General features: G+C 41.1%; 2 protein-coding genes across 6 annotated transcripts in view; one reads left to right on the top strand and one right to left on the bottom strand.

The window, feature by feature from the left end:
• The first annotated feature begins 1,991 nt into the window (after positions 1-1,991).
• Positions 1,992-12,936, top strand: snx11 (sorting nexin 11). The gene is made up of 7 exons (XM_026178058.2): positions 1,992-2,214; positions 4,171-4,210; positions 4,457-4,543; positions 7,493-7,593; positions 8,960-9,055; positions 9,157-9,381; positions 11,296-12,936. The coding sequence occupies exons 2-7, from the start codon at positions 4,187-4,189 to the stop codon at positions 12,482-12,484; spliced, it is 1,722 nt and encodes a 573-aa protein (XP_026033843.1). The 5' UTR covers positions 1,992-2,214; positions 4,171-4,186; the 3' UTR covers positions 12,485-12,936.
• A 1,729-nt stretch (positions 12,937-14,665) lies between these two features.
• Positions 14,666-22,244, bottom strand: part of skap1 (src kinase associated phosphoprotein 1) — a 39,308-nt gene continuing 31,729 nt past the window's right edge. For 3 of the 5 annotated variants that reach the window (XM_026178057.2, XM_080305006.1, XM_080305005.1), the window contains 2 exons: positions 16,197-16,299; positions 14,666-15,856 (listed from right to left, as the gene is read on the bottom strand). In XM_026178057.2, coding sequence (XP_026033842.1) covers positions 16,207-16,299 — 93 coding nt within the window. In that variant the 3' untranslated portion in view covers positions 14,666-15,856; positions 16,197-16,206. Of the gene's footprint in view, positions 15,857-16,188; positions 16,300-21,266; positions 21,501-22,244 lie in introns of those variants that run through there. The other 2 variants (XM_080305007.1, XM_080305008.1) reach the window with 2 other exon arrangements.

The raw sequence follows: 22,244 nt of genomic DNA, 5'->3' as shown, positions 1-22,244 counted from the left end.
ATTTTGCTTCCATGGACCCAGACTGTCTTGTAATTTTTAGAATTAGTTCTCCAGGCTTTCTGGGGGTCTTTCATATATTTTCCCTTTGGCTGCTTTTTACTTTTAGGGACTGGGTTGCTAACATAACTACTATGTCATGGTTTGGTGCTGTACTTCAGCCAGTGGTGTTGGGGAACTTTTAAAAACTGATGGAATTATGAATGCAGAAAACTACCATCAGGTTTTGATGTCCTGCCATCTAGCATCTGATAGGCAATGGCTTCATTTTGCAATCATCCCAAAACACTGCCAATGCAGTAAAAGCATACCTGGATAGAAAAACACACAATGCAACTCTATCAGTCATGCACTGGCCTCCTGGAAGCACGGACCTCAATCTTACTGAAGGAATAGCAGGCGTTCTGCTTCGTACTAAAACAACACCCTATAGTCAAGGAGCTGCTGATGTCCTTCTATAGATGTTCTGTTGAGAGTGTATTGACATATTGCATGCCAGTGGGGTTTGTCAGCTGCACTGCTCAAGAAAAGACAGCACTCCAGAGGGTCATCAGCACAGCACAGAAGATCATCAGCTGTGCTCTTCTCTCCTTAAGGATCTCTAAGGTCCCACTGCCAAAGTAAAGCCCACAGCATCCTGAAGGACGCATCCCACCCAGGACATCACCTGTTCCAGCTATTAGCATCAGGAAGGCAGTACAGGATAATAAAAGCTGAAACAAACAGTACACTTTACAGTGCACTCTACAATGACTCAGGCAGACACACACACACACACATTTGTACACATTTATATTTTTATACTGTATTTATTAGAAACTCTTATTTTAGTATTTTTTGAATGGTCAGAGTGCTTTCTTTGCAGTGAATGGGACAGCATATAATTCTGATGTGCTTTTGGCAGAATCATAATAAAAGATCCAGATTTTCTGATTAGTGAAGCAGTGTGGCATCATCATGACAAAGAACAGAAGAAAAACCAACCAGCATCCAAAGATGAGCTTAGAAAGTCCTCAAAAAAGATTAGGGAACTGTTCCTGCAAACTACTTAAAACTATATTAAACGCTTTCCTAGAGTTCAGATTGTATTAAAGAATTAAAATATATATAAAGAAATGAGCAGTGGATCCAGGCTCTTGCTCAGCACTGAGCACAAGTACTGATTGTTTTTTTTTTTGTATGTAATTTGTATAGTATTTTTTTCTCTCTCTTATTTTCTTTTCTAAATGTACTTGTATATTGTTCACATGTTGAAATAAATTACCAATTATAAGAAATAAGTATTTTAGTTACGTTTATATAAAGTATGAAAAGTAGTGCTTTTAGAAAGATGTCAGAAATTGTGGAAGTGTGTTTTCACCACAGTATTTTGACTTTTTTTTTTTTTTTTTTTGCCATTTTTAAGTCTAAATTTTGAGTCAAGAACTTTAAATGTCGGAGTTTTACCCTTTTTTTGGGGGTAAGTTTTGAGTTATTTTCTCAAATGTTGAGAAGAGTTAGTAAGCCCCAGACAACCCTAATCTTAATCACTAACCCTAACTTTGAATTATTAAGTTGAAATGTCGAGATAATAAGATTTTGAGTAATTTTGATGTGGTAAAAAATTTCTGTGGTGGAAAAAAATGCTTCCATAAAAAAAAGTATTTTCCGTTTGACCATACCTACCACACAACAACAACAGTCAAGCAGCATTTATTTGACTGACTGAGATGTAAATAAAACTTCATTGTGCCTGACAAATATCTTTCAAAAAACTGTTTAAGAATAGAGGTATTAAATATTTTAAAGAATTACATATAATCAGTATTTCAGTTATCTCAGGACAGTACCGCATCCACAGAGCCAAATTTACCCGCTTTAAACTTTTACTCATAATATTTAAGCAAACTGAGCATTACATTAAAACAATTTGATCATCGTTTGCTGTTTTTACTAATAAACAGAAAAAGAAAACAACCCCGCTAGCTTTTCAAAGCCAGCGGGTTTTTGTTCACGCCCCTCCCTCTTTACGTGCTACCTTGCACTACGCGGTGACGTAAAAACGTGACGCGCAGGGGTGGAGCTTGTGACTTGCGAAATGGAGATAGGAGCTACCGGTGAACACAGTCCTCTGTGTTTGAAGAATTTGTTGCCAAATCGAGCAGAAATATCGACAAACGAAACCAGCAACGTCGATCACAGCCGACCGGGCGAGACCACAGCAGCCAACGTATGAAAGTAAGTACCTGCTAGCTGGAGCTAGCCCTTCAGCTGGTGTTTGTTTGTTAGCCACCTTGTTGAAAAGTACAATTAGTCAGGCCAGGAAACTAAACGAAACACGTTGTTGTTAAGTCTTCACCTCTTCCAAGTGGGTGCTCATATGTGGTTGTTTTCGATTGTTATCAAACTGGTTCAAGAAATGCCAGCTAAAGCAGAGAAAAACACATTTACGCGGTGTTTCTGGTGGAGAATAGCTGTTAAAAGTGTCTGTAACAGTAAAAGGAGATTTAAAGTGATTGTCCCTGTTGTGTTGATTGTTTTGAGACTAGCTATGTACATGTGGATCATCCTGGCTTTTTTAAATCGTTTTTTTTTTCTTTTGCTGAACTCTACGCATCCTGCTTGTGTGTTATTTATAGCTTATTTGCTAGTGCACTTTATAAGAGGAATCTATATTTAAGACTGGCCACAAAACCACCATTACATGGGGAAATTTTTTTAGGCCAAAAAAAATTAAGAGCATGTTCTTTGTCACATATTGTCTGATTTTTGCCTGAAAACCCCCGTGTACATATTGTTTACAATAAGGAAGCGCTGACTGGCAAATTCTGAGGTGATATCAATACTAAATTAGACCAATAACCAATTTCGTGGTGGATTTTGGTCCTGATATTCAGCTGATATTTGGATGCAGTCATAGTTTACACTTTGTGCTGAGTATCAATACCCTTTTTCAGTTGCTTTGAACTTTCACAAGACTCAATACACGTGGACACTTTTGGGTTTCGTGTAGGTGTCACTCAGACAGTGTTATGTCATTTTCAAACTAGTTTTAAGAACTGGTGGAAGAAACCAGTCAGTCAAAGTTAAATTAAAGAATTGAACTGACAGTGGTTTAACCAACTTCCAGTATTTGGTTACTGATAACAGGGAAGCTTGCAAAGCAGGAAACAGACTAAACAGCATACTTTTAGTCCTGTGAGGTGTACTATGAAGAAAATTCAACATAGCTGGGGTTTCCTTGTGTCAACAAAAACCTGAAACCCCAGTTGGCGTTAACGGGTGTCATGATGGTGATTATCAGCGTTATTGGTTAACTCGGGCTGCCTGCTTTAGGCTGTGAGCTCTCTCACGTAAACAGCAGGGTGTTATTTTTGCACAAATTGGACCGACTGAGTATGGCCTATTACAAATAAAATAAAATACAAAAGGTAACATTGGTGCTGCAAATCGGTTATGCATTCATTTCTAACATGACATCTGCACATTGACACTGCAGCTGGTTAAACTGGATCGCTTTAAGCTTAGCACCTTTAGCTCCAGCACTGCCATGTAGCCTAACAAAGAAGACATGGAAATCACTTTAGTTTTTGATTAGATCAAAGTGAGATTAGTTGTATTAATTGAAAATTATGGGTGTACTATTATCTGCATTTCCCAGCAGTGTAAAATGCACTTGGCATCTATATTAGGAGCAAGCAGGAAAAAAAATTGATGCACTTTCTGCATCAGCAGTGGAATAGAAATGCTGCTGTAACATGTCTCCACAGCTTCCTTTGGGCTTGTTAGTAAGATGCAACTCAGCAGGTTGCATTTAAAAGGTATTCCTCAGTGGAGAATCTGTATCACTCTTGGATTGTACTGTAAATTAAAAGAATCAGTGAAAATGTGGTGCTTGCAGCTTATTTTAAACCAGTTAATGTATTCATTTCTCTGTCAGGGTAAAAAGAGAGCAAAAAAACTGTGACTTTAAGCTTGCATGTTAATCTCACTTCACACATGCTCCCCTCTGTGGAAGAGTGGCTGCGGGCTACTCATGGTAAATAGAAGTGTGAGAGTGACTCAGTTAGGCTGAGCTGCCCAGCTTCTCTTTCAAAGGGTGATTCATGAGCTCATGACGCCACTGGTGAAACTTTCTCAATGTTCAAAAGGTTTTGACGCAGCTGATCTGATTGTTTGCTCCTCTCTTTGCAGTGCAGCACTCGGTAGGATGATCAGTAATCACGAAGAAGATGTAAGTACCTTTTTTCTCTCTCTTATTTAAATGTTTTAATTTTCAACACAAGTTCTGCTTTCTACACATGTTCACACTAGCCTTTAGCTAAACTGGAGAACAACAGACTGATGGGTAAAAGCCTCTGTAAAAAACAAAGTTTGCAGAAGAGGCCTGTGTCGTGCCAACAGTGTGGTGGTTTCACAATAATGACACAACACACATGCAAACAGCACTGCTGACACGCTTTGTGTGTCTATCTTTCAGGAGTTTGTGGCAGTGCGGGTTCAAGATCCCCGCATTCAGAACGAAGGCTCCTGGAACTCCTATGTGGATTATAAAATATTCCTGCATGTGAGTATGAAAATGAACCAGCAGCAGAAATGTTTGGCCACAGCGTTTGTGGGTGATTAAAGATTTTCATTCAGGTTAAAGTTTTGGACCAAAAAACATAAACACCTGAAGAGAACACGTACAGTTCTGGGACATCACAGGGTTTTCTTTCCACACTTTAATTGTAGTAGTGATTATAGTGCAGATAACAGATGAGCATTACAAGTAGTTTTATGTCAACATACGTCTCCGTTTGACTGTTAACACATTAAAAAAAATTAATTGTCTTTTGATAATCATTTATAAGCAGAAATGTGTAGTTTAAACTAGGTTATATCAACTAATTAAACCAGAGTCATAATTCAAAGTGAATGTGTGTTTAAGCACTGCTGCCTCAGAGCAGGAAAATTGTTGGTTTGAATCCATTGGTCCTCATTGCCGGTAATAGGTTGTACTCATTCCCGGTAGGTGTTGGACTTCACTGGACTTAATTTTTTTTCACTGATTGGGATCAAAATTGTATGGACAGGATTTCTGGGTGTAGCCAAGTCGCAGCTATGAGAATTGGCACCTCCAAGTTTGAGGTCATAGTTCTCAGCTGGTTCACAGAACCCACTACAGGTCAGGGATGAGTTGTTGCTGCAAGTGCCTCCGTTAGAGCTAGGGTTAGGAGCTCGGTCATTTGAGAAGGACTCAGAATGTAGCCGCTACTCCACCATATTGAAAGGAGCCAGCTGAGGTGGTGCACTGTCTCACTAGGATGCCTCCTGGGTGCTGGTGTCCAACAATGAAGAGGCAAACTCAACACATGCATGAGTCCTCCCAGGAGTTTTGGAGGTTTTGGCTTCACTGCATGCATGCATGCATGCCTGCGTGGATGGATGGAGTACTGCAAACTAACTGTTTGCAGTGATTACAGTGCAGATAAAATGCAAAAAATACACAGACTTGAATGTTAAATAGTCTGTGACACATAAAGACATTTCTCCCTGAAACAACACCTCAAGGATTTCCGCAAACTTTTTTAACAGATAAGAGTATAAAAGAGTCGGGGCTTTACCGCTCCTTGAATGTTTTTTTTTTTTTTAGGGGGGGAGGAGTTTCACGTTGTTATGGAGACACCAGCCGTGCCGAGGAATGCTGTTTCAGCAGCAAGGCTTCATGCCTGGGCGGATTTCCTCTCTGTGTCTGTGTGTTTGTGGGAGCTGACTCATGATATTGGCTAAAACTATGCAACCTCACATGATCTTACATGGGTTTGTTTGTTGTCGACATGTTATTGTGTTGCATAGGTGAGACAGTTTCCTCAAGAATACTTTTTTTAGGACAAAAGTTAGCACTTTTATTGCCTCTTACTTCACAGGAACTATAAACCTGTCCAACATTTAACTGCCTAAGCTCTCTCTGTGTCTAAATCTAACCAGGGGTTTTCCTGCATATAAACATTTTTGCGACCCACCAGAGGTTCTGACTTTCCAACAAAGGGAAATCACAAGTGCTGTGCATTTTTCTATAAATGGGATTTAATTTAAGTAGACGCTTGAAATACATTCCAAGTGGCTGAAAGTAAAAGCGAATGCACAGATCTCTGTAAATTTAAGTGGACAAAGCGCATTCTTTGTCCTAATTTCATGCATAATTCATAATTTCCCCGCTCAACTATTACTTTTAAGGTCCCAAGGGGTCTTCTGGGTGTTAACTCTGGAAAGCGTGAGGACTTTACATGTGTTAAACACGACCTTTATCTGTAGAAGGCCAATATAAAGGATACCTAATGGGGAGATGCAGGAGGCGACACATTATTGTTAGGCAGGCGGCAGAAAGGTCTAAAGTCTTTCTCTTATCATCTTTAAGAAGTTTAGATCTTTAGCAGCACTTTTGTTCACCTGTTGGTTGAAATTTAAAAATTTTAGCCCATTGATCACCCTCGGTGTTTTATATCAGAATCAGCATACTTTATTAATCCCTAAGGAAATTATGTGGGTTACAGTTGCTCCAGTACAGTAACAGTAACAGAGTCGACTATTTAACACTACAAAATGTTACAGATTTACACATTTAAGAAATAGCACAATATATAAAAAATACATAATAATATATATCAAGAATTGACAGAGGTGATTAGAATGTACCAGGTCACAGGTGTTGGTAGATTGCTTATTAATGAATGAATGAATAATACATTTTTAAGACGAACACATTATTCTTTAACTAATTTGGATTAAAGAAACGACCAAAGTTAAAATATCATTTTACCACAATACCTTGTTTTGTTTTGCTTTTTCTTTTTCCCTGAGGGTATACTTGCAGATGATATTTATCACATTTTCCATGACCTTTGTAATCCTACCTGCATCACCAAAGCGTGCTGTGGGATCAGATGTCAGGACCTTGTAGCGCTTCCGTTCTTCTTTCTCTAAACTTGTAGTTTTGACATTGTTTGCTCCTAATTCAATTTTATTTTACATCTTAAAAAGCATGAATTTGGATTCTATTTGTTATTTCTTTAAAAACCACGGACCTCGTTGTTATGTAGACATGACTAGAAAGTGTCACATGTTACTGGAACAAATCAGACATGTGATAACTTCATAAGCTCAGCAGCAGTTTCACCAGCTGCAACATGACTCACTAAAGTCACAGCATGAGTGTGATCATCAGTGGCATGAGTTTACTAAAAACCTGGCCCGTATGTAACCCAGCCACTGGCCTAAAAATATCTGACTCTTTATTATGTTTTTAGGCAGGACTAAGTGAAATATTTGGGGATTATTATTTTCTGTTTTGAAAGAATCTGCATTTCATGTAGTTTTGAATATTTCCGGCACAGAGAACAACACCTCTTTCCCCCTTCTCTTTCTATTGGCGTCAGGCTATTGTGCCTTTTGATTTTAATTATATTATGAAAAAAGCCCTCAAAATATCACCAACGTTCCCATTTTTAATACTTTTTTTTTTTTTTTTTCTCAGACCAACAGTAAAGCCTTCACAGCCAAGACATCCTGTGTGCGGCGGCGGTACAGTGAGTTTGTGTGGCTCAAGAAGAAGCTGCAGAAGAACGCCGGTTTGGTGTAAGTCAGCTGGTCCAGTTTTGTTCTGTTCTTTGGTCCTCATAGAGATTCAAGAGCTTTATTGTCAATACAGAAGTATACACAGTGTACAGTGTACCGAAATTCACCTCAAGCCTCCCACGGTGCATTTATTAGTATATAAAAGATATATCTCCAAGAGATATAAAACTAGACATTATAAAATAAATAACGTGCTAAATTTCGGTACAATAAAGGGATTAAAAAGGTATTAATTAGTAACTATACAATACTATAATGATAACTATACAATATTAACTGTACGATAAACAAAGACAGGACAGAGACAATACAAAGTGGATTGTGCAGCGGTATTGAATACCAGGTTCAAGTTATTGTCTGGATATTATAGACGAGATATGACAAAGATGGAGATGAAAGCAGGTCGCCACCCAGGGTTTATTAATCCCAAAATAACAATCAGGAAAAGACTTTTAAGCATCCTGGATTTCCAGAATGCTTAAAATAAGAATATTTGTGTTGTTTCTTTTAAAGTGCTTTACACAACAGAGTCAGTTAACCCCCACCCCCCTTCTCTATAACAAGATGTACAAACCTTATTTAGAGAAATGGACATGGAATCAACGTGGATGACTTATTTGGGACTTTAAAAAAAAAAAAAGTCTGGAGAAACAAAAAGCAACAACAATTAAACATTTTGTGTAAATGTCTGTTAGTGATCTAAGGCTGTCTTTTACAAAGATGAATTGTGTCTCATCTAGTAGAGGGATGCCTGAAACAAGACTCCATTTAGCTCTGTGAAGCATGTTCCTCCTTTCCTCTGACTGTACACTCACTGGATTTGCATGTGTTAACTGGTGATTCTGATTAGAGGGTTAGGCCTGTGATAGACTGGAGTCCTATCTGAGGTGTACCTGCCTATTTCTCTGTGATAGCCGGATACGCTTCAGCCCATGTTAGTGGTTAAACGGTTAAGAAAATAAATGGATGTACATTAGCTGCTCTGTGTGGAGCATTTAGCAGCTAAGAGCCAGATATTTACTGAAACAAAATTAAAACGGGACTGAACAGGAAACTCATCTGCTTTAACGTGATTCTACTCTGCTCATTTCCAGCTCCATGTTTTTATTGTTGGACTTTATGAGATAAGCTTTGTGTGATTCACAGATATGTCTGAAAGATCCTTTAATCTCAGGTTTCTTCAGTGATGACACACAGAACCAACCAGAAAAAAAAGTGCGACTGAGTGCTTTGGTTCACTGGGATTGCTTATAGAAACAGTGACCTCAAATATGAGGATGCACCTCTGGAGCAGTGTTTCTATGCCAGATTTAACATAATTATCTCCACAGACATGGATAATTATTATTATTATTTATCCTTACAGACCAGTCCCAGATCTTCCAGGGAAATCCTTCTTCTCCTTCAACAATGAGGACTTTTTGGAGAAGAGAAGAAAGGGACTTCAGATTTTCTTGGACAAGTCAGTTCTCCTTCTTCTAAAATCAGTATTTGATCGTCTAAACAAGCATTTTCTAATCTTGTTTTACCTCTGTCATTTTTTTTCTTTTTGTTTTTTTGTAGAGTGGTGCACATGACCGTCTGTCTGTCAGACAGCCAGCTCCACCTCTTTCTACAGACCCAGCTGCCAGTCGGTCACATCCAGGACTGTGTCCAAGGCCACACCCCTTACTCCGTGACAGATGCCATCCTCACGTATGCCTCGTCCAATCAGGGACTAGCTCAGGCACAGGAGGACGATTTGATCAAGGAGCCATGTTTGACCATTTCTTACGAATCAATGGAAAGGTAAGTGAAAAAGATCAGAACGGTACCTACAGAGATGATTATGCATACGGGTGTATTGCAAACAGCAACCAATGTCACAGGCTAAAAACAATGACTGCAGTACCTCTAATGCCCACTTGAGGCTCACTCCAAAAGTGAGCCAATCTAATAGACTTCCATGTTAAAACCTGAGAGTAGATATAACATGTCTATATGTTTGTCCATCATTTATATACAGTCTATGATTGTAAACAATAGACTATTTATATTCACCAACTGAGACATTTGAAGCCTCAGCATTAACATTTAGCAGCTACCATGTTGTTGTTGTTGTTGTCATCGTTGATGTTGTTGTTGTTTTTTAAGCCAGCAGCATCCATATTTGCACAAGAGGATTGAATTTTAAGTTTTCCTAAATAACCAATAAAAAAATCCAGAATTTCACTTACCAAAAGTCACAAACTTATTAGCTCAGTTAAACACAAAGCAGACAATATTAACAGATCACTTTAAAAATACTCCAAAAGTACTACAAATATGGTGGAGAAGGCCAGGTGAAGTCTAGAAGTTTCCAAATCGATGAGTTAAAAAAAAAATTACCCAAAGAGGCCAAAACCTTTTTTTTGTATTAGACCATTGTATTTTTTTTTCTGTAGTAAAGTTGGGCATTTTAACAATGTCTATGGGGGACTGACTCATTTGCAGCCAGCCTCAAGTGGCCATCCGGTTGTTAAGTGATGACGTGACGAATCCTACTTCCGGGTCTAAAGTAGTCTGCGTTTAATATGGCTTTTGTATTGTTAACATGTTTAATGTTTTGTATTTTCTTCTATTTGATCTCAAAAAGCTCCTAAAACAGTCAGTGATCACTGTTGACCTCCCTTGGCTTTTATTACCACTAATCATTTATTTAAGCTCAGTTTTTAAAACCTTAGGATGTAACTACAGCCCAGCCCATGCAGCAGTATATGAATGACTAACCTGGTATTGTGGATGGATTATCTCAGTTGTTCTCCTGGCTGAAGTTTGGTCCTTTTACAGCATCCTGCCATGCGATTACATTTGTTCCTGACCACCGAGAACACTCACGTTAACTTTTATCGAGTGGGGAAAAAAAGTTAGCTTGTTTATATTATGCTAACATAGCTGTGTCGCTAGCGGTCACGTAGCACAGCATTATATACCAGCTAGCCCAACTTCAGTAACCCTACAAACGTCCCTGCTGTTTAGTTTTCTGTCTTCATTTATGCTGGAAGTGATAACAGAGCTGTACGTTTTAATTTGTTTCCAAAACCCCGCAGTCAGGACATGCTATATTGTATTTAGATAGAAGCTAGCGAGCTAACTCCCTGCTAACTTCTAACTCCGTTAAATGTCATAAATTCCGTTTTCATGGATGCCTGGATGTTAAACTCAATTGTTACACCTGGTAGAGCAGAACGCTGATCATTTTATTAAAGATGAAAGACTTTAGACAGTTTTTCAACTCTCAGTAATGCCATAGTGATCGTTTGATATATGGACCTGCAGCGGAGTTTAGACCCAGACACGGCTAGTGACGTCAGACTGAACAATCGGATAACAGGAACTGCAGATTTTTAGCCCTACATGTTGCTGCTTGTTCTTAATTCGGCTGAATGTTGGCAGTTATATAGAGCCCTTTCTTCTTTATCTTGTTTAACACATTACAAAAAAAAAGATGGAAATTGTTGGGATTGGATGATTGATTTTGTGATTTATTTATTTATTTATTGGATGATTACTTCTCCATTCTGGAGTTTTTGTGCTAAGCTGAGCTAACCAGCATAGTCTCCGTATTCTAGAGCTTTTCCTTACACCTCTCCCCTTTAGTAGCAACGTATCAACTCCTCATTAAATGTATAAAATGTTTAAACTGAACAATTTCTAAACCCTTGTTCCCGTTTTCCTCCACAGCCCGGCTCCTCATCAACCTTGCCAACAACCTAATGAGACCATCAGCCCGGAGCTCGTCTCATGTGGTGACGCTGACCCTCTAGAAGGTTTACTGGAGGTCCATGATCAGGACCATAGGAAGAAATGCTCAGTAAGGATTTCCCAGAAGAGCAACCATCTTGAGGCCGTTCTTGAAACGGTTCTTGAGGACAGCGGCCCATCAGAGGCAACCTTTTATCTGGGGGACAGTCCAGAGAGTCTTAGCTCTGCTGAGCAGATCCAGCAGAGGTTACAGACTCCGGTGGAGGTGCACACGTTCACGGGGATCGGCTTTGAGGACAGTGTGATCGATGGGAAGATTGTTTTACCTCCAGGTGAAGAAGAAAAGGTGGAGCTGCAGGAGAGTAATGAGGATGCTCATGAAGGAAAAGTCAACTGTGAGCCTGAAAAATGTGATGATTCTGAGAAGATTTTAGATTTTAAGGAAAATAACTGTGATGAACACATTTTAGGAAGTGATGCCAGATCTCAGGAAGCTATGGAAAACATCTGTACCGAGAATCCCGTCATCTCTGAGGTTAATGAGGTTCATGTTCTAGAAGTCAACGCAGACGACCAAAAAGGCAACAAAGCAGGAGGTAACGAGGAAACACTGCTCGAATCAGAAATCAGTGACGAGGCCCACATGTTGAACGGTGTATCTGCGGTGGTACAGGATGGTGATGACACACAGGAAGTGGATTTTGCTGGCAACAAAGATGAAAGCGACGAGTGCGACACGGTCAGCTCCTCTCTGCCATCTTCCAACGACAGCATCGTGAAGGTCAGTGATGAGGAAAGCGTTTGTGAGGAGGCAGACGACTCGATCCAGGTTGCAAACGACTTTGTGAAGACTCCTCCTGAAGACGCCACTCGCTGGTCAGATGTGGAGGCATCCAGCAGGAACATCATGGACCTGCAGGTGAACGGATATCCTGATGAAAAACTGCACCTTTCTGCCCAGGAGGATGAGGACCTGCAATACACCCTCAGTGACCTGAGTAAATCTGCAGACCTTAACTCTGCTGTAACTGCAGGATATCTGACTGAAAATGGAGACTTTAGTATCTTAGCAACCAGCCACGCTCGTGGATTGGGTGACGGTAGATGTACCGAGGAGGAAGCCACGCTCTCACCTTCAGAGGAGACTCAGGAGGTGGAGGTGCATTAGTTAAGTCTTCCTCTAATATAGATCCACTGAATCAAACGCTCGGTTCCAAACTCTGCCCATCGTACACAGCGTCTTCATATCGTCAGGGTTACGAGACACACCTCACACTCTCAGTCATGTAGGTATAACACTTCCAAAACAGCATGAATCTAACATTAGAATTTCTCTGTTATGTACCGGATCTGATTTCCCTCCTGACTGCTTCACTTCTCCATTTGGCTTCAGTGAACAGCAGAAGGTGCTCGAGTTAAGTTTAGGTTCATACTCTGAGGCCTTTCAGTAAGGAAACAGCTGGGGCTGAATTTAGGCAAAAATATCCACCTAAATTAAAGGATAAGTTCACATTCCTTTGTGTCTGTATTGAAACTTAGTGAAATTTGTGGTTCCTGTTCATACTGACCATCAAGAGACGTTTTCCTGATTTAATTAAAGAAAAAAACAACCAAAAATGCTAACACAAGGTCGGGGTTTTTCTTGCATATGAAAAAATTAGTGCCCACTAAATTGATTTTGGCTTTCTACTAAAGCAAAATCACCAGAACTGTGACTTTTTTCTTTCTTTTTGTACGGTAAGTTAAAGCATGTTAACACAGAGTCTTTGCATTGACTTTGACTCTTGAGGCCCATTTTGAGCCTAGAAAAACCCTGGAGGGGGTTAACTTGTAAACACAACACTGCTTCCTACAGTGGACAGAGAGAGTGGAAATTCAGCACTTAAAAGATCAATGTGAAAAACCTTTATTTAAATCTCTTTGAAAAGGGGATCTCTAAATTCCCAATAAGGAGAGGAGGAATGGTGAAAGCCACTAAAATAAATAATCAGTGGACACATTTTTCTTTCACGACAGACATTGAACGAAGTGAACTTTTCTCTAAATCTAGAGTTCCTCGTCACATTTGGAGCCTCAAATGAGACCTAACTGCTCTTTAAATGTGCTTCACATGCTGTTAAATAGTTCTGTTATACCCGGCTTATATTAATTCTTCACAGCTTTCACTGTGCTGGTCACTAACGCAGGATGATACTCGGGCTGAGAACAAGCATACGCATAGTTCAGTCCCCGTACACACGTCTCTGATCATGTGTTAAACTGGTATTTATTACTGAAGGATGAGAGGGGAAAAAACACACTTAAGTCAACCTGTGAAATGCACAGAGGCTCCTGTTTGAACTTCTGATCTGTAACAATGTGATTCCTGTTTTGTGTTTATACAGCTTCATGAAGTAGAAATGGATGCCTTGCACCTTTAGGGCCATGACATGGTTTTACACACACTAAGAGTTTTTACTTATAATTTATACACTCCATTCAGGCAAGATGGGCACAGGTTATTTTTAAGAATAGTTTACTCTTCCTCACACATGTGAGCTTTAACTCCAGCGGGCCTTTTTCCACAGCAGACACCTGTGAAACACGTCAACTGAGGTTCATCCAAAAAGAGGACCTGCCCTGCGTGAAATGTAGCCATGATTAACACACCTGTGTGTTTTCCTCTCTCCACAACTCGGTGTGTCTGAAATCACTCATTACTCTGTATGCACTGGATTTTATGATGGATTTTCCATCTATCTGCATGTAAAGAGTATTATTGCATGCTACACAATGCACTTAAAATACAGCAGTTTTGTATTTTCGAATTCATTTTTATTTCAATTTTCTTTCCTTTTCAGTGCAATTTGTTGATTCCCAGAGTGGGTTTGAAAATGTTCACTTCAGTTTTTATTAGTGTCAGTGTTGATTTTAGTTTACTTAAATATTAAAATATAAAGGATATTTGTCATTGGTCAAATTTTTTTTTTGGTTTTACAGTACAAACTTTTCCCTTTTGAGGCAGTTAGACATCCTAAATCTCAAACAACAAAAAGTTTACCAGACAAACACTGAAGTTAAAGTAATTTTCTTTTTATTTCTATTTCATTTTAATCATCATTATCAATATAATTTCAGTTAGTCTTGATTTTATTACACAGAGTTTTAGTTAAAACTAACAACCTTGGGTTAATCATAGAATATGATTAGAATATGAATATAGAATTTTATTTATATAAATTAATATTAATATTTATTTTACTTAACCTCAATTAACAAAAAAAAAGAAAGGAAAAACAAAGCAAACCTAATCTGGAAGCTAAAAATAAATTCTAGTAAAAGCTAAATAAAAATACAAAGGTACAATAACTGAGTTATCACTAAAAGAAATCCTGTAATTTATCAGTTATATCAAAATTTTTAAGCCTGTTTGATCACTGAAACGTCCAGTGTGATCGTGCCGTCGTCCTCTGGCATCGTAATGAGCGAGTTCAAACACATCCTGAATGCCTGCTGTGGAAATTCTGGTCGTCTTGCCTGTAACCTGTCTGCATCTTGGCAGCGACGTTGTTCCCACAACACTTCTGCTTCTTTTAAGCTGCATTTAAAAGGGACCGGCAGGTTCTATTTGTGAGGTTTCGCACAGAAATCAGACTTTATTTTAATAAGCTGTTTGCATCTAAGCTGTGGAGGGATTTTAACGTTTCACTGGTTTTGTTCCTGGTAATAACTACAGGGGTTTATTTTGAGTTTTGTTTAAATACGGATGTAAAAGAGTACGAGGGTAATGTGAGTGATGGTATCCATGTACATGTGCACATGATTATTTTATTTTATTTCAATAAAACCTTGTCCTCTTTACTGTCACGACATGTTATTAAACAGCTTTTTACACATGACTCAAGACATTGAAGCAAGCCTGCCACCTAGTGGCTCCAAATAAACAGTTTTAAAAATCCCCCTTTTTCTTTAGAACAGAAACAAAAGCACACAATATTTTATTTTTAGTATTTCTGAGCAGAGTTTACATTAAAATACTTTACATTACTGTTTCTTATGTCAGTTATGAGAAAATTATTTATAAACTAACAATCAACGTCCTGTTTTCAGATTTATCCAGTGGATTCATAAATGCATGCATGCAACATTCTTAATCACTCAAAAGTGCAGCTAATGGTGCTTTTAATTATTGATGTGTCTGTCATTTTATTTGAATTAACACATTCACTGTTTAGTTTGGCACTTCTCTGAATTTTCTACACAGTGGTTGAGACTTATAAAGAAAATGAGAAATCTCACATTTAGGACGATTGATCACTTATCAAAACTGATAAACAGACTAATTACTCCAGCTCTAGTGTGCACTTAGATTTTTTTTTTCTTTAAACAGGCTTTTATAAATGGCTTATAGTGTACAAGAGTAAGTACAGCTGCAGCAGGTTTAGGTGATAATATAATAATTTACATTGGTATAAAAGGGGAATAATTTTGAAATGCCAAACGCTTATCTGACAGATGTGTCAAGAGTAATTCATGGCAGGACGTGCTGGCAGCCGCAGCGCTGTGAAGAAAAAGAAACCGTATCAGAGAAGGACGCATTAATAATTCAGTGTTCATTTTAAGCTGCACCTATCTGACTGCATTAGGGAATCATTTTCTTAAATAGGACAACTGACGCTGTAATCATGCCTCTGTTGCATATATTTATCCTCGCCCATTGCCCATTGCAGCGCTCGGATTGCTTTATGCAGTACTTCTTCCAGCCAGCAGATGCCATAAATGGCAGGTCAACGACTGCATATACCTCAGTGGCAATCTGGATGAGTACCAGGGGGACCGTTTCTGTGTATTAGGCCACAGTAATGGTCCATAATGCTGATGATAAGAGAGTACCTCGGTACCTGTTGGAGCTCAGAGGATGTAGGCAGGCTGCAGGAAGTCCTTGGGGACGATGCCCACGGTGCCGTTTAGCTCGCCGACCCACCACCCGTGAATGTTGTACTCCTGGGCCCCAAAAAAAAAGAAGAAACAGAGCGGTGAGGCTCAAAGGGCGTCTAGGAACAGGTAAACAAAGCGGGATCAGGCATAAAACCTGCACTTTGATACTGATACTGATTTGACACACCACTGAACACAAGAGGAGACATTTGAATTATTTTAACACAGAAACCCAGAGAAAAACTATCAGGTTACAAATGCTTAAAGTCAACTCTGGCGCAGGAAATCCAGGCGAGCGTGGTCCCGTCCACAAAGAGCCATGCGCAACACTCCTAATGGACACTTTTGGTGTATTAGCCTCCAGGGTTTTCATTAAAAAATGAGGCAAACGGTAAACAAGGCTATCGAGACAGCGAGTGTCTACAATAAAACAGCTTTTTTTAACCGCTCCAAAGCCATCGCCACAGCTGGCCCGTTTCCCCAGACTAATTATAACGAGGGTTCATTTCTGTACTGTGATTAAAAAAACAACACAAAAAAGACGGATTATTTCACGCGCATGTTCAGAGAAAATATAAATGCTGGTTGAAGGTGACCGATTAAATCCACTGTGCCTCAAAAAAAATCCCATAAACACCAGTTTTTTTCATTACTTATGATTACAGCTTTTATTTACAATTAGGACAGTTCAGAAGCATAATAATGGGGATTTAAAAAAAACCTGAAACAAGCTAAGAACAAACAATAAATATCGATCTGGAGGATGTATTGTGACTGAAAACCATATGAGTCTGTGCAGATAAGAAACCCCAGAAATGTTGATTTTTCATCTGCTGAACTGAAAGAAAACATCCTAGAAGAAAAACCCTAAAAATATAATGTAGACAAATTTATTTGAGGCTAAAATTTGGCTTTAAAAATTAATAAATAGAGGTTGAACATATGCTTTGGTTATCATGGAGGAAATCTACTAGAATCTCTATGAAAACAGGGATTTTTTTGTGTGTGTTTATTTGTAGCTGAAAGAATCGCAGTTAACTCTAAGCCGAATCAAATGTAAGTAAGTTAATTGATATACACTTATACAGGGAACACAGCAGTTTGCACTGCTTCCAGACCTGTACATTGAAATAATGAAGCTGCTTATTTAATCTGCTTCAAGCATTTAACGAACATGACTGAACCGCTGCATGATGATCTGATCACAGCAGCCGGGCTATGAGTAGATCTGTACTGGATCAATATTTGGAAAGCGATCGGCTTGGCAGTGGGGGCACAAGCCACCCTGCTGGAGCAGAAACCCCAGTGCCACTCATCTCTCCTCTTTTTCAGACCCGACGCGATTGTGCGGACAGTTTATCACACACGTGCAGACACATATGTAAAATAAATTGGTGGGTTTTTTCCGCTGAGTGCATGCCTCAGATTCAGGTTCTGGTTCACGCGCACTCTGTTGACATGATGAAAAGCATCGTGTAGGAGGTTTAGCCGATCATCCGGACCTGACACCTCTCTGCAGCCAGAGGAATGAGGCCTGCAGCTAATGAGCGGTGTTTGGACAGCGAGGATGGATGAACCGCTTAGACGGTAATAAACCACAAGGCTCAAGTGTTCTAACAGCACAAACAGGTACCCACAATAAGCAGATTGTCCACCCAGGCCTCATCGTTTTCCCCCTACAAACCTCTCTGACAGCTCTGACTGGGATGCTCCAGTGTGCTTGGCTCTCTGACAAACTGACAGTTCGCTGTGTCTGAGCTCATAATGAAGGGGAAAGTTAGGGCCGAAATGGCCTTTTTATGCTCCCCATAAGACCGTGCAGGGAAAAGCCCGGTTGCGGAAAGCTGGCTCCGGTTCCCATTCGGAGAACGTGAGGAGAGGAGGAGGAGAGGGCAGACAGACGGACGGTGGGGGGAGGCATCGGAGAGAGGGAGCGAAACAGTTTTTCTCTCCCTTGGGGGCGTCGCAGCACTATTCCACCAACCGTAGTGACAGAGAGTTTTATTTATCTCCGCGGCCCATCTGTGCAGTCGGTCTCAAATTCTCCCTGAGAAAGGTCTTTTGGATTATCAGCGTCGCCATTTTAATACAACTGCTACATCACGGAGTGGGTGCCAATGGCGGTAGAAGTCTGTCAGGCGTGCAGAGTCCATCTTCCTCACACTTGAAATGGGTTCATCCAGAGTACACCTGCTGTAATAGGGACATTCCAAAAGGCTTGCAGACTAAATTATCCAAATGACAAAAACTAGGCTCCTCAATGCCCCCACTCCCCACCCTTCTGTTTGTTTTCCTCTGGTTTTTTTGGCTTTCAGGCCGTGAAACTCACAAACGGGGCACAGATAAACGTTTGGGCTCGGGACTAAAATGGAAGATGTTCCCTGTGAGGGGGAAAAATAAGGTTTCCCTGAGGGGTCTGACTTCTGGGAAACGTGTGCTGAGGTGACACGTATCCGAGGCTGTGTTTGCTGCAACCTGGGCGCAAATTGAAAGGGGAGGAGAGGTGGTGGTGGTGGTGGGGGGCAAACAGCGCCGTGTCGTGGCGGCTGCGGCACGCTGACTCGCTGACCTCCCGGTGACTCCTCCACCAAGAGGAGAGGTGGGGTGGCGGTGGGGGAGAACGGGTGTGGGCGGGGCTGGCACTGAGAGTGGGTTGCCATGACAACACCTGCAGTGTACCGGCGCAATCGTTTATTTACCACTCAGGGGGCTGGCTAATGGTGGCATTCTGATAGGCCCATCGCTCACGGCTCCCCGACCCGCAGGACAGATTGACAGCTACCCCGAGCCTCGAAGCGGGGAGAAGGTGAGTCGAGGTTGGCTGGATGTGGCGACCGAGAGAGACAGACAGAGGGCGGTGGGCGAAGGCAGGTGTCGTGTCACGCCACCATTATCCGCCTAAACAAAACACATCTTCAATATTCGTGTCAGGTAAGAAAAAAAAATCACCTTTTTCACGTGTAAAAATCTGCACGGATCCTGACCACATGTTTTCCTCACACACATGAAACACACACACACACACACACTCGTGCAATCCCAAATGCATACAAACTAGGGGGAGTGCTAATAAGCCTGACACATGAGGCATCTTTCCTCGGCCACCAGCTGACTGAGGCAGGCCTTGGGCATGATGGAGCGCAGGAAGTCTCTCATTGCCCTGCCGCTGAACCCGCCGCCTGGGTGTTACAATCTCTCCCTCCCTCCCTCCTTCCCCATTTCCAACCCCCTCCTCCACCTCCTCTTTTTCCTCTCTTCCACGTCTCTCCTGTAGCAACCTTTCCGCCTGCATCCTCTCTGTTTTTATTCCCCGCTCTCCTCCACATGCACTGCAGCTCTCTGCAGTTCTTCCATCACTGCTGACCCTAATAAAGAAACATGGACACCTCAGCCAGGCACAAGCACACCATCTGTAACCTGTTATCAGGTTAGCAAGCCCTCCTTGCCGCTCACACAGGTACACTTCACAACTGATAACACCTGAAACTTCAGGGTAGAAGGATCTTCTCTTTATTTTGATGGGGTGGGGAGGTCGAAATCTACTCGGAAACACGGATGATAACTCGGCTTAACCAGAGATGGAAATGGCTACTTGGTGTCCATTTTTTTCCAAGTGGGCTTTTAATTAAATCAGCGAATTGGCTTCAAATTGGAAACATGACAGAGCATGAGAACGTTTGAAAATATCTCAGGGACGATGAGATTTAATAAAAAGAAAACCTACTCGCTCCTTTCTAATGCACGCCTGGGATTACAGATAGCTCCTTAACTTAATAGCAATTTAAAGTGGATTTGTGTATGCCACTGAGTGTCTGTAATGATGGCTGTTTACGCCGCCCCTCATTTATAATAATTAAGCAGAATGGATTGGGGGGTGGGCTGCTCGGACGCTGTTCTGGGCTATTGGCTTGGGCTGAATAATGACCTACTGTAGTTGACCGGGGGATGACCGCTGCCTCCTGCATGACCCCAAACCCCAGACTCACCCCCTGCTACTTTGGGTGGTAAATAGGATGTCTCTGCCTGTCTATAGCGTCTTGGTGTCTATGGCCACAATAGCAGCTAGGGGTCTTTAAATGGCTGTGTGACAGCGAAAAGGAGAAAGAGAGAGGGGGGGCGGTGGACAGGGTTCACACAAAAGAATAAAGGGATCCCCTCCTCTTTGTCTCCCTGGCTTGACTTTTCCCATCTGATTATTTGACCACTTTTCCTTTTCTTCACTTGCTTTCAGTTGGTGTGGCTTGCACGCAGAGGGCCAAAAGAGAACATGAAGGCAACATGACGAAAAACTGTCCCGGCTAGCAAGGACACAACATGGAATATATAATTTAAATTGTGAATATCCGAGCTTGAGTTTTACGCGATTATACCCCTCAACAAGTACATCTATAAGGACGTAAATCAGCTTTCAGTGGTTGTAAAAGTTTTCATTAAAAAAAAGCGATTAAAAACCACCACAAGGTGTCAGTGGTGTCCACGTTCTCATTGTCTCTAACAAGCTGAACACTTTGGCCAAATGTGCAGTGACGCTTTTCTTTGGGAGCCGCACCGGATTGGCTGGCCGGCCGCCCTCTCTCTGGATTTTGGTTGGACGGGATGGAGGAAGAGAGGTGGTGGTGGCGGCGGCAGCAGCAGCAGCAGGGGCAGCACTTGCCAGAGTTTTAAGGACCCTGGATGGGTTTGTGCCATAAATCTCTTCCCACTCCATCCCGCCGTTCTCCATGAGTGCCTGTGGGAATACAGGAATGTGACAGCTGACCTGTAGAGCCCACGTCTTTTGATTGTGGATCCATAAATTAGAGGGCAAGAATGCACCTTATGGCTTTAGAGACAAAGCACTACAGGTACTACATGTGTCAGCGGGAAGTGGAACAATAAATTTAACACATTTTAAATCCTACTACAAATAATATCCCTTTGCATGACGCCGGCGAGGCGATGATGCCGTTACAGCGCTCCTGATGTGGCTGAAACATCTTTGCAATTTAAATCTAAAATTGGAGAGTGTGATACTGCAAAAAAAAAGAACTGCGCTCACCCGTATTTGTCATCACACACTAAAATGCCAGCGTAAAGCCATAATGTGCATCAGAAAAATGCAAGCTCTCAGAAATGAAATGCCAGAGCAAAAAAAAAAAAAAAAAATCACATGATGGATTTCAGCGTGCGTTTCTACCTCATGTTTCAGCGGGCTGAGCATCGGCGGAGGGCAGAGTTAGGCATCGCTGAAACCAGGCGGCACGGTCTGCGAGATTAATTCTGTTGAACTAATGGGATTCATATGAGTTGTGAGGTTTCTAATTTATTTACTTTGTCAGTGATACACACACACACAGAGCAACACACAAGAGGGAGGAAAAACACAAATACAGTAAAAATGCTCCCACTTTACAGTAAGTGAGAGATCAATAATGATGGATGAGGGCCTTTTATACAATCGGCATGTTCTCCTCAGTTCACAGCCATATGACACCACGCCTGTGGCTATCCCATTCTGCACTTCAGCAGTCAATCACATCGCAGCTTTAAAAATAACAGTTTGTTAGCACCATTGATTTAGCACTTAGAGCGTGTCCTTATTACCTTGTAATTATGGTCAGTGTTGACATAACAGCACAGACAACCAGGCCTCCCACCCTCTGAGAGAATTTATGGGCCCTGGTTTTATTACGGCCATTTCGTGTGCCTGGGTCCCCCGTTAAGCGACGGGCTTGAGTTCTAGCCAAGGGCCCGTATTTCACTCATCGAGGTCAGGGTCCTTAGGAATTCCCCCCGTAAAACTGAATGCCGCTGGGGGTCTGCGTGTACATACAGAAGGCACAGGGAAGCCCTCCCCGAGGGCTCATTAAAATGAATAGGCGATTACAGGCTATAATCCAAATAATGCTATTCATGAGGTGAATGTGATGCTATTAGGACGCAGAATGGGACACGGGTGGAGTCGTGTCGTCACAGTAAACCAAACATTCGGAAGTCGTGCGGGCATCACCTTTAAATAATTTACAATGCTC

This window comes from Astatotilapia calliptera, chromosome 8 (genome assembly GCF_964374335.1).
Source record: "Astatotilapia calliptera chromosome 8, fAstCal68.1, whole genome shotgun sequence".
NCBI lineage: Eukaryota > Metazoa > Chordata > Actinopteri > Cichliformes > Cichlidae > Astatotilapia > Astatotilapia calliptera.
Note: the sequence above shows the minus strand (reverse complement) of the source record. Positions and strands in the feature narration are given on the sequence as shown.